The 12,968-nt window shown below is 46.5% G+C and overlaps 1 protein-coding gene across 1 annotated transcript in view; it reads right to left on the bottom strand.

The window, feature by feature from the left end:
- The window catches only part of SYTL3 (synaptotagmin like 3), a 96,391-nt gene that overhangs the window by 69,258 nt on the left and 14,165 nt on the right, over nucleotides 1-12,968 (bottom strand). Inside the window, exon 3 of the mRNA XM_070376969.1 lies at nucleotides 11,166-11,384. Coding sequence (XP_070233070.1) covers nucleotides 11,166-11,384 — 219 coding nt within the window. The remainder of the gene's footprint in view (nucleotides 1-11,165; nucleotides 11,385-12,968) is intronic.

The raw sequence follows: 12,968 nt of genomic DNA, 5'->3' as shown, positions 1-12,968 counted from the left end.
AAGCCAAATAATGTAAAACCAAGCATCAACTTAATTTCTTTGTACTAGCTTGTCCAATCACTTGGTAATTCCCAGCTTAAATGGTCCTATGCACCCATACAGTTGAAAAAAAATTTTTTTACTTCAAATAATCTTATATCTAAGGCAGTTTTAGTTACAAAGCAAAATAATGAGGTTTTTTTTCTTTTGTTTCTACCAACCAGCTCAGTTGATCTGATTTCAATGTTCTTACAGGAAAAAAAAGACTGATCGTTGTGATTAAATCCTAGGTAACTAGGAGAGAAGTCGGAATCAAGATAAGATAAAGGAACGATTTTAATCAAGTGGCTACCATAGCTTCCTGCAAAACAGGAATAACTCTACTTGGCCGCTGAGAGGAGGCAGGTCCCCTCTGTGTTACATTCAGCGCTGTATCCACAGCCCCAAGCACAACTTAGAGACACAGTGGGGCCGGTGAATGAATGTGTGGACTGGTGAATAACGAACATCCCCACCCCTGCAGGCAGCGTCCTGCGAACTGAAGGGATAAGGTGGGACCAACAGAGACGGAGCCCCAGTGGCACCGAGGGCTGACGTTTGTCACGCTTTCTGAACGTGTAGGGGCAGGGGTCACAGAGTCAGGCACCAAGCAGAAACCAGATGGAGAGAGAAGGCGAGAGATGAGACAAGAGGGCGGGCGAGGCGCTATGGTGAGCTGGCGGACCATGCCCACTTTAAGGCACTAAAAGGGCAAATGTTAGACACTGAGCAGGACAACAAAATAAAGCCTGTGGGCGCTTTGCTGCCTGTTGGCCAGGAGTTTGCAGTCCCTGGTTTGTTACATCAGAAAATGAGTCAATGAAATAATTCTACTGTAGCTGGACAGTGCTGCACTCCTTAAAGCCTGGAAACCAGGTTAAACACTGTGTAGCACCCTGTCTTCCCTACAGATCTAAGAACTGGCTCCTCCACCGCTCCACAAAGACAAGGAGCGAGGGCTCTGTTGGTAAACCCCAACCTGGTGGTCTGAAGACAACGCAGAACCTCTGACAAAAGGCCGCAGGCAGGAGAAAGAGCCCTGCAGGCCAGGAACGGCTACTCAAGGTCCATCACTGCGGGAACCAAGGGAAGTTTCAGAAAGCAGTCGTCTTCAAAGGCATTTAATTAAGACCTGCCGCCTCTTATGAAAAAGGGGGCTTCCCTGGTGGCTCAGACAGTAAAGAATCTGCCTGCAATGCAGGAGATCTGGGTTCGATCCCTGGACTGGGATGATCCCCTGGAGAAGGAAATGGCAACCCACTCCAGTATTCTTGCCTGGAGATTTCCATGGACAGAGGAGCCTGGTGGGCTACAGTCTGTGGGTTGCAAAGAGTCGAACACAACTGAGAGACAAACACTCTCTTTCCTTCTTTTCTATGAAAAAGAAACAGAAAGACTTAAGGAAAAGCCAACAAGAGACAACACACTAGAATCAAGGAAGATTTAGGAAACAACAATACAAACGCAGAGCAAGCTGTTTTACCAACAGGAAAGAGCAGAATTGAGAAGCTGGAGAGTTGAATCAATGACGCTGACTCAGTAAGGATGCCTTTCCAGAACACAAAAGAAAAAGACAGTGAACGCTGAGGGATAAGGAATATAAATGGAAGCGAGAGAGCAAGACCAAGCTAGGTTATCCCGAATAAGCCAGGCCAAGCAGCATTAAAGAATAGTCAGAGCTGACCGAAGAAAATGTTACTGAGTCAAAACACAAGCAAACCCCCACCTCACACCCATTAGTGCTGCTGTTGCTGCTGCTGCTAAGTCGCTTCAGTCGTGTCTGACTCTGTGCAACCCCACAGATGGCAGCCCATCAGGCTCCCCAGTCCCTGGGCTTCTCTAGGCAAGAACACTGGAGTGCATTGCCATTTCCTTCTCCAATGCATGAAAGTGCAAAGTGAAAGTGAAGTCACTTAGTCGTGTCCGACTCTTAGCGACCCCATGGACTGCAGCCTACCAGGCTCCTCTGTCCATGGGATTTTCCAGGCAAGAGTACTGGAGTGGGGTGCCATTGCCTTCTCCGCACACCCATTAGTAACTACCATTAAAAAAATAATAATAATAATAAAAACCCAGAAGGCAACAGGTGAAGAAACTGGAACCCTTGTGCACTGTTGGTGGGAACGTGAAACAGCTCAGCTGTTGGAGACTGTATGGTGGGTCTCAAAAAATTAAACACAGAATTACCACATGACTCAGCAGCCCCACTTCTGGAATACACCTGAAAGAACTGAAAGCAGGGTCTCAAAGAGATGTTTGCACATCCACTATTCACCACAGCCAAAGGGTAGAAGCAACCCAAGCACTCATAAGCAGATGAACAGACAAAAGGTGATGCATACACACTCAAGAACGTGAGGGCAGCCTTAAGAAGGGAGGAACTCTGCAGCATGCTGCATCACGGGTGAACCTCGAAAAGCGTGTGCTTAGTGAAATGAGCCAGACACAGACAGACACTGTGTGATTCCACCTGTGTGAGGGGCCCACGGGAGTCAGAGAGACAGAAGGATGGATGCGGGCAGAGGGGCAGGGGAGGGAGGGAAGAACAGGGAGCTGCTGGATAGAACAGAGTTTCAGTTGTGCAAGATGAAAAAGCCTGGAAGTAGGCGGTGCTGATGGTTGTACCACAACACGCAGGTATTACCAGGTTGGTTTGCCTGACGTGCAGTAAGCTGAGACGCTGAAGTCTGCAGCAAAGCAAGGGTTTATTCGCAAGGCAACCAAGTGCAGAGAGAGGGAGCAGGCCTCAGATCCACCTCCCGGACGGCAAGGGTTCAAAGTACTGATGGGATGAAGACTAAAGCGGCAGGGGCTCTGGGTGTGCAGAGCGTGGGGAAGGGTGATTGTTAAAAGGTGGGCCATGGCCATTGTGTGCAGGTGTAACTAGGCTCCAGGCCTCTGCTCTTGGGAAGATGGAGGCACTCACCACGATCTTGGGGGGGTGGAATTTTTGCCCTCTGACCTCAAAAGGTCACGGAGAGGACCCTTACGCACGCGCAGTTGGCGGGTCGGTGGGCCTATCCAATCTTAGCCAATTAAGCTCAAACTAAAGTCCCTTGGACTGCAAGGAGATCCAACCAGTCCATTCTGAAGAGATCAGCCCTGGGTTTTCTTTGGAAGGAATGATGCTAAAGCTGAAACTTGAGTACTTTGGCCACCTCATGCGAAGAGTTGACTCATTGGAAAAGACTCTGATGCTGGGAGGGATTGGGGGCAGGAGGAGAAGGGGACGACAGAGGTTGAGATGGCTGGATGGCATCACTGACTCGATGGACATGAGTCTGAGTGAACTCCGGGAGTTGGTGATGGACAGGGAGGCCTGGCGTGCTGCAATTCATGGGGTCACAAAGAGTCGGACACGACTGAGTGACTGAACCAAACTGAACTGAGAGGCCGCTGACTCCCAGTTCCTGGAAAACAACTCACTTGGTGAACATCTCACTGTTTAGGACAAGAATGGAGGGGGTGTTGCAACCAGAGAAAGCCAACACGCAACAAGGAAGACGCAGCACAGCCATAATTAATTGAAATTTAAGAAATAATTGAGGGCCTTCCCTGGTGGCACAGGGGCTAAGAATCCATCTGCCAATGCGGGGAACACAGGATTCGATCCCTGGCCTGGGATGATCCCACATGCCACAGAGAAACTAAGCCCCTGTGCCACAGCCCCTGCAGCCCATGTACCCGAGAGCCTGTGCACAACGAGAGAAGCCACCACATTGAGAAGCCCATGCACCACAATGAGGAGTGGACCCCTGCTCACCACCGCTAGAGAAAGTCCATGTGCAGCAACCAAGACCCAGAGCAGCAAAAATAAATAAACATTTTTAAAAAGATAACAGTGGGTATGTAAGTCTCCTGGATGACCTTGATGAGTGAAGGCTGATGAAGTGGGTTTGACTAATGATTACCCACACTTTCAAATGCCATTAAACTGTACACGTAGCCTTAGCTATAATGGTAAATTTTATGTGTATTTCTCCACAATTAAAAATAATTAAAAAAACAACAAGCACATCCAAGGCACAGCTAGCTCCAGGGAATTCTTCTTAATCCATGAAAATCAGTGTGGAGAGACTCAGACCCAGGAAGATATTAGAAACTGCTTTCAATTACAAGGATTTGGAAAAAACCCAATATGCTTCTACTACCTAAAATCCAGATGATCAATAAAGAAAAATAAAGCTAGTCTCCAGTGTGTCTGTTACAGTAGATTCCCAAGGACAATGATAACACGTTAAACGAACTTAAAGATGGAAAGTTGGGACCTGAGATTTTAAAACCCAGTGAAGTCCTACTGCTGTGTTGAAAATGATAGCCGACAATGACCTGCTGCATAGCACGTGGAACTCTGCTCAAAGCTCCATGTGCTGTGTGCTATGGAACTTTCCATGTGCTTATGGAGCTCTACTCAAAGTTGTCTGGCAGCCTGGATGGGAGGGGAGCCTGGTGGAGAGCGGATAGATATGAATGTCTGGTTCTTCAAATGAAACTGCCACCACAATGTCTGTTAATCAGCTACACCCAAAACCAAAATAGTTTAAAAAATGAATAAAACCCAGGGAAGTCCTTACTCATGAGGAAAGGCTATTGAAGGCATCTTCAGATAGGCAATGGCTTAAAACACACCACCCACATGCTCTTCTGAGAAGAAAAATCTTTGAAGAGACACTTCAGTTGACTGAAAATGAATCAAAATAAAGAAACTCCAAATTGGGAAATCAGGATCTCACAGATATCTGCATTCATGAAACAGTGCAGGAGTAGAATCATCCGAAATCAAAAAATCTACCCATGACGTCTGTTTGGCACTGGAATGCACTCTTGGGCTGATCTATGGATGTGCGTCTGTTATTGTGGAAATTCCTACAAACACACGACTGGAAAGGGCCTACCAGCCTGTCTGGTAGCCCTCCACCCCCAGTGCCCATAACTCTCAGCTACATTTCAGCCCAGAGCTCAAACCAAGGCAGCACTTCACCAGCACCTTGAGTGTCAGCCTGGAAAAATGGCCTCCTGGCACTGACCTTCCTGTAGGGTGAAAAGGTTCAGCGGAACTGAGTGAGTGACAACTTCAAGTCTGAACTTAAGGATACAGGAAGCTTACTCATCACAAAAAGGTTTCTTGAAGCAAGACCTGCCATGACTGACCATAGGAGAAATCAACTTCAACTAAAGGGATGACACTCAAACTATTGTGTAAATATTCCCTTTAGTAAGGACAAGATAAACTTTCCAAAAAGTATGCCACAAATTTCCACTTTTTCACTGTATCTTTGGTAACAGAAGGCTTCAAAGACTATTAAGTCACTCGTACCCTCATTTGGCCAATGGATAAAAAGCAAATGCAAGAAAAAGAAATGCAAAAAGGCAAAATGGCTATCTGAGGAGGCCTTACAAATAGCTGAGACAAGAAGAGAAGCTAAAGGCAAAAGAGAAAAGGAAAGATATACCCACATGAGTGTAGAGTTCCAAAGAATAGCAAGGAGAGATAAGAAAGCCTTCCTCAGTGATCAATGCAAAGAAATAGAGGAAAACAATAGAATGGAAAAGACTAGAGATCTCTTCAAGAAAATTAGAGATATCAAGGGAACTTTTCATGCAAAGATGGGCACAATAAAGGACAGAAATGGTACGGACCTAACAGAAGCAGAAGATATTCAGAAAAGGTGGCAAGAATACACAGAAGAACTATACAGAATAGATCTTCACAACCCAGATAACCACGATGGTGTGATCACTGACCTAGAGCCAGACATCCTGGAATGTGAAGTCAGTGGGCCTTAGGAAGCATCACTGCGAACAAAGCTAGTGGAGGCGATGGAATTCCAGTTGAGCTATTTCAGATCCTAAAGATGATGCTGTGAAAGTGCTGCACTCAATATGCCAGCAAATTGGGAAAACTCAGCAGTGGCCACAGGACTGGAAAAGGTCAGTTTTCATTCCAATCCCAAAGAAAGGCAATGCCAAAGAATGCTCAAACTACCGCACAATTGCACTCATCTCACACACTAGTAAAGTAATGCTCAAAATTCTCCAAGCCAGGTTTCAACAGTTCACGTGAACTGTGAACTTCCAGATGTTCGAGTTGGATTTAGAAAGGCAGAGGAACCAGAGATCAAATTGCCAACATCCTTTGGATCATCAGGAAAGCAAGAGAGTTCCAGAAAAACATCTACTTCTGCTTTACTGACTACACCAAAGCCTTTGACTGTGTGGATCACAACAAGCTGTGGAAAATTCTTAGAAGAGATAGGAATCCTAGACCACCTGACCTGCCTCCTGAGAAATCTGTATGCAGGTCAAGAAGCAACAGTTAGAACCAAACATGGAACAACAGACTGGTTCCAAATTGGGAAAGGAGTATGTCAAGGCTGTATATTGTCACCCTGCTTATTTAAGTTCCATGCAGAGTACATCATGCAAAATGCTGGGCTGGATGAAGCACAAGCTGGAATTAAGATTGCCAGAAGAAATATCAATAACCTCAGATATGCAGATGACACCACCCTTATGGCAGAAAGCAAAGAGGAACTAAAGAGACTCTTGATGAAAGTGAAAGAGGAGAGTGAAAAAGTTGACTTAAAACTCAATATTCAGAAAACTAAGATCATGGCATCTGGTCCCATCACTTCATGGCAAATAGATGGGTAAACAATGGAAACAGTGAGAGACTATATTTTTGGGCTCCAAAATCACTACAGATGGTGACTGGCAGCCATGAAATTAAAAGACACTTGCTCCTTGGAAGAAAAGCAATCTCCAAACTAGACAGCATATTATAAAGCAGAGATATTACTGTGCCAACAAAGGTCCGTTAAGTCAAAGCTATGGTTTTTCCAGTAGTCATGTATGGATGTGTGGAGAAGGAAATGGCAACCCACTCCAGTATTCTTGCCTGGAGAATCCCATGGATGGAGAAGCCTGGTGGGCTTCAGTTCATGGGCAGCAAAGAGTCAGACACGTCTGAAGCAACTAAGGAGCCATGGATGTGAGAGTTGGACTATAAAGAAACCTGAGTGCCGGAGAATTGATGCTTTTGAACTGTGGTGTTGGAGAAGACTCTTGAGAGTCCCTTGGACTGCAAGGAGAGTCAATTCTAAAGGAAATCAATCCTAAATATTCATTGGAAGGACTGATGTTGAAGCTAAAACTCCAATAGTTTGAGTCAGCATCATGCCCATGTTATTCCTTGTCCCTGACTGTGTTCATTTCCCTCTCTAAGCCTGACCATCTTCCAGAAATGCTCCCACAGGGTGCTCTGGGAAGTCACCTTGAGCCAGCTTAGTCCCCCACCCCCTCCCCTGAGCCCCTACGGGTCCTGAGCAGAAAACCTACCCAGCAGGCAGAATCCTCATCTGTTTCCTGGACCCTTAGCCCAAGCCCAGGGCCAGCGCTGCTCACAGGCCCTCTGCACTGACTGCAGCAGTCTGAACACTGGTTTTGCTTTCTTCAAAACTGCTACCCTAGACTTTACTTTTGCTTGATTTTAAAACCTATGTTTTCCTCCTGTTCCCACAACAAATCCACTTCTTGAGGGATGGGTCTTAGGCTGAAGAAGAAGCAGGGAGAAGAAAACGATTGGGGTCGAAAACCTGTCCAGGTCCCAGTTAAGACTGTCAAAGACTCTCACACTTCACCAAGCCTTTTCTTTGGTTTGACCCCCTAGACTGGACGGCAGCCCAGAGTGGACAAAACTAGAGAGGGTAGAAAGCTTCAAAGAAAGGAAGCAAAGAGAAGGTGGGGGGGGGGTTGTTATAAATTACTTAGCTCTCTCGCCCTACAATTTCCTGCGTCAGTTCTCTCAGAGCAATGCAATTATCTCTCATATTTTGAAAAACATCCTTATTTCGACACCAGGAAGCTGGGGTTTTAGAAATCACACTTCAAGAGCTTAGAGGGGTTCAGTTACAATGCCCCAGGGCACAGTGCTCTCCAGGGCGGAGATTTCAACACGGCCCCCCTTCCTGGGAGGTTGCCTCAGACCCTGTCCTCCTGTTTTGATTTTTAGTTTCCAGTTAACCACTAAAGGGGCTTCCCTTGTGGCTCATCTGGTAAAGAATCTGCCTGCAGTGTGGGAGACCTGGGTTCGACCCCTGCATTGGGAAGGTTTCCTGGAGAAGGGAAAGGCTACCCACTCCAGTATCCTGGCCTGGAGAATTCCATGGACTGTATGGTCCATGGGGTCGCAAAGAGTTGGACACGACTGAGCGACTTTCACTTTCACTTTGAGACTCCCCTGGTGGCTCAGATGATAAAGCGTCTGCCTACAATGCGGGAGACCCGGGCTCAATCCCTGGGTCTGGAAGATCCTCTGGAGAAGGAAATGGGAACCCACTCCAGTACTCTTGCCTGGAAAATCCCATGGACAGAGGAGCCTGGTAAGCTACAGTCCATGGGGTTGCAAAGAGTCAGACATGACTGAGCGACTTCGCTTTACTCACTTTAACCACTAAAAGAAGTGCTGAAGAATTACTACCTTGTGATGCAGTGTTTATCATCAGTGTTTATCAACCCAGTACATATGGTTCGCTGAAGAGGGTCTTAGGACCTTCCCTCCTCTCTCAAGAGCCCAGGACCTGCTTGAGCACAAGTGCAGCCAGGGCTGGCTCACAGGAATTCTTTCTCTTTCCCTCTCAAGCTAAGAAAAGCCTGAAGGGTGCTGGCTTTGACAGACTGAGGAAACCTGATATATTTGGAGGTGACTCTGGCCACGTGGATGTGACGTGACATGCTGTTTCAGAGAGGGGTGCTTAGGAGCAAGGCAATCTGGTTGAACGACCTGCCTTTGAATGAGTGATTGATGCCAGGAGCCAGCGTGAGGAACTCCACCCATGGCAAAGGTCATGAGGAAGGAGGCTTGGCATACGCAAAGGTGGGATCGAGCCTCAGGAGTCCCCCTGGAAATTCTCAAGCATCTACCCCCCAAACCAGAGTCTGCCTACTTTACTGCTTTGTGCCCTCACCTACACCTCTGACTTTACGGGGGGCTGTCCCCCACCACCTCTCTCTGAAAAAGAGTTAACTTACAGCTCCAGTTAATAAAGTTCCTGGGCATGACAAGAGTGTTTCAACCTACAAACTCCTTTGGACGTCCTCTAGCCTGCCTGAATAGGTTCTTCCGGCCACATGTGATTGTTCAGAGCCTCCCAACTGTGAGAGGCATGAGATGTTCTAAACTGTCTAAATACAGATTCCTTTGAGCAGTTAAACGATTGATTAGAAATTGTATTGGTGAAGGGTTTTTCACTTGTTGGGCCAATGTTTGCTGCTAAGTTTCCATATCCCTTACCTACTGTGTCCCTGGCAGTGTATTGATTAATATAATTGGTGTATAGGAATGTAAGTAGTAGCTTTAATGTTTGTAACCTTGGACCCTTGAGTTAATTCTTTTCTTGTTATAGCCCACCACATCTTTGCCCTATAGGATTGCAACTTTTATCTAATGCTTTTGGAGGGTGGCACCTGACTTTAGAATAATCACCTTTAGAGAAAAATACGTTTTCTGAAGACAGGATCATAAAATGTTAACAGGCCTCTTGGCCAGAAGATAATGTAATTCACCTAAACTTTTGCATATGATAAGTTTGCAGGAAGAAAGCCTGGCTTACTGCTGACTCTACCCCTTCCCCCATTATCCTCTATGCACAACTTAAGGTATAAAAACTACTTTGGAAAATAAAATGTGGGCCTTGTTCACCGAAATGTGGTCTCCCCATGTTGTTCTTTCTCTCACCTTCTGGCTGAATTCCCATCTTGAGCGTGGAGGCTCGTGAAGCCTACTAATTTTGCCTGGGCTTCTAAGATCTGACTGGGGAGGCCTTAGTGTCTCCTCTCCTTCGGGAGAACAGGAGGACGCCTGCGGCCTACGTAGGTGACGCAAGTTCCTTATTTTGGAATTTTATTAGCTTTCCACGTAAACCAAGTTATTCAGCCTCTTTACTCCACTGAATTTTCTCACTTAGCTATCCTTATTTAACCACTCTTTATATCTTTAATTCTATCATATCCTGATCGCCGAAGCCATCTCCCCTTCGAAACCCCTGACTCCACCGGGGCTGGACCCCGGTAGACTGAAGTACATTAAGGCTCACAAAGCAAGGGGAAGTTTAAGGAGATTAATGCCAGGATGCTTATGAACACAATCCTCCCACTTTAGGGGGCAAGAAAAGCCCCACCAGTGTGCCCTCACCGTGTAATCACCTCACAGTCTGCCCAGGCGTGCACGCACCTAAGCAACATTTAGAAGTTCTTTTCAAATCTCAGTCTCAGATTATTCTCCTAGATTCACACCACACAAACATTTCTGCTCCTCAGGAGTTCTGTGATGTCCTTGTGCACACTCCCCCACAACAACTCCCTGGGTTTTCCAGGAATCGATGACCAGCCCATTCTTGCTTCGAACAGTATGAGATCAAGCCATACATGTTCTTTATCATTTCCAAGAAGGGTATTTCAAAAATACCAATTCCGTGTTTAAAATATTTTAAAAGCTCACAACATCAAAAGATTAGAATAAATGTAGATTCAGTCTATCACTAATTGAAACCATAACCGATTCTTTAGTGAAGCATCAATACAGGTCAACTTTCTTCCTTCAAAAAGGCCTTAATAAAGCTCCATGGGACACTCTAATATTCCTTATATTACAATTCGCTCCACTTTTCCTCAAAGAGATAAATTAAGCTCTAAGAAAACTAACAAAACTAACTAGTTAAGAAATTGAAGGGAATCTTAACTTCTAGGTTAGCTGATTCTTAGCCATTACACTCCAGTGTTCTTGCCTGGAGAATCCCGGGGATGGAGGAGCCTGGTGGGCTGCTGTCTATGGGGTCGCCCAGAATCGGACATGACTGAAGCGACTTAGTAGCAGCAGCAGCAGCCATTACAAACATTTGTAAATTAAAAACAAAACTTTTTTTTCATATAGCAAAATGTGTTTTTGAGTTACAATAATTTCCATGTCTAGAAAGGCAGCTCCATATTAAGCATTCTCTGAACATTTTCCTATTAAGTGTGAAGAATGACAGCTGTCTTTATCGGTTGTTGTCCTGGACCATCTTCGAGGCTTTCCAGCCATCCTTGCCCCACCGCCCCGCCCATCTTATCTGGCCACGCCCATCCTGGCCGGCCCCGCCCATCCTCACCTGTCCTCGAAGCACACGGTGCACTTCCAGGCGCGGGTCCTCCTCAGGAACACCCGGCACTCGCTGCACACGCGGTGGCTGCAGCCCTGACACACGGCCCCCCGGTTCAGCAGGAGCCCCAGGGTCTGCTGGCAGCGGGCACAGGACTTCTCTTTGTACTCCTGGCTCACGCTCTTCGCGCCTTTCCACCTGAGATGCTGCAAGCGCGTCTTCAGATTCCTGTGGTACAGAGAGTTAAGTGGTAAGAACCAACTGAGTGGAAGGACAGAAGCCAGCCAAACCCCTACGTGGCAAGGGCCTCAACAGTATGGAGACACAGAAGGGGCTTTGCCATCCAGCACCCCCGGGTTCTAACACAGCTGTGCGAACCAGGATCTCCTGCCGTCTTCTGGAGCAGAGGCTCAGAGGTTTTCTCAGCTGTGAAAGCCTTACCTCCCAGGGTGGCTGTAAGGATGAAATGGCAAAGCATAAACACTCCGCCTGGCCCGGAGGAGTCAGCTGCTGATTTTGTTCTAGGTTCATCCCTTTGTGTCCAAGCGGCATTATAATGGTAAAGAAAACAGTGAAAGAAGAGGGATATGCAGGAAAACGGCACCAATTCTAACATTCAAGACAGGGAATGATGTGTAAGTATATAGCATAGTCAAGGCTATGGTTTTCCCTGTGGTCATGTATGGATGTGAGAGTTGGACTGTGAAGAAGGCTGAGTGCCGAAGAATTGATGCTTTTGAACTGTGGTGTTGGAGAAGACTCTTGAGAGTCCCTTGGACTGCAAGGAGATCCAACCAGTCCATTCTGAAGGAGATCAGCCCTGGGATTTCTTTGGAAGGAATGATGCTGAAGCTGAGACTTCAGTACTTTGGCCACCTCATGCGAAGAGTTGACTCATTGGAAAGACTCTGATGCTGGGAGGGATTGGGGGCAGGAGGAGAAGGGGACGACAGAGGATGAGATGGCTGGATGGCATCACTGACTCGATGGACGTGAGTCTGGGTGAACTCCGGGAGTTGGTGATGGACAGGGAGGCCTGGCGTGCTGCAATTCATAGGGTTGCAAAGAGTCAGACACGACTGAGCGACTGATCTGAACTGAACTGATACAGCATACACGCCTGCTGTTGTTATAAGTGCCCCAACAAAGTTATTTAACTGATGTTATAGTTTTGCTACTATTTTTTATGGGTGGTCGGTTACTTTCAGTTCCTGTCCCTCCCAAGAAGATAGCCCTAGTGCAAATGTGTCAGTAGCTCAGTCATGTTTGACTCTTTTTGACCCATGGACTGTAGCCCGCCAGGCTCCTTTGTCCATGGGATTCTCCAGACAAGAATACTGGAGTGGATTGTCATGCCCTCCTCCAGGGGATCCTCCTGTCCCAGCGATGGAACCCAGGCCTCCCGCATTGCAGGCGGATTCTTTACCATCTGGGTCACCAGGGAAGACCCCTCTTAGTGCAAAGGGATATTACATTGAACCATAAAACATACCATTAGCCAGAATACTCTTTTATGGACTCTCTGTCACTTTTAGGATAAAGAAGCTAATCCCGAGAAACAAGCTTACAGCCAACTCTCGGTACCCTTGGAACAAAATATCCACGTTATTTTGTTGACATTCAAAACGATGCTTCTAAATCATTGAAAGATCTTCCATCACCAAAGAAAACTCTATTTTGCTCACTGTATTTTTTTTTTTTTAAGCGGAAGAAAGTGTAAGTACACTTGGACAGCTTTGGGATTACAAAGGAGGGTAGAAAAGGAACATTGTTACTTCCAGTTCACCCAGAAATTTCCTCTCCTTCCTCAAA

This window comes from Bos mutus, chromosome 9, assembly GCF_027580195.1.
Source record: "Bos mutus isolate GX-2022 chromosome 9, NWIPB_WYAK_1.1, whole genome shotgun sequence".
NCBI lineage: Eukaryota > Metazoa > Chordata > Mammalia > Artiodactyla > Bovidae > Bos > Bos mutus.
The sequence above is the reverse complement of the archived record's forward strand: the minus strand, read 5'-3'. Positions and strand labels throughout refer to the sequence as shown.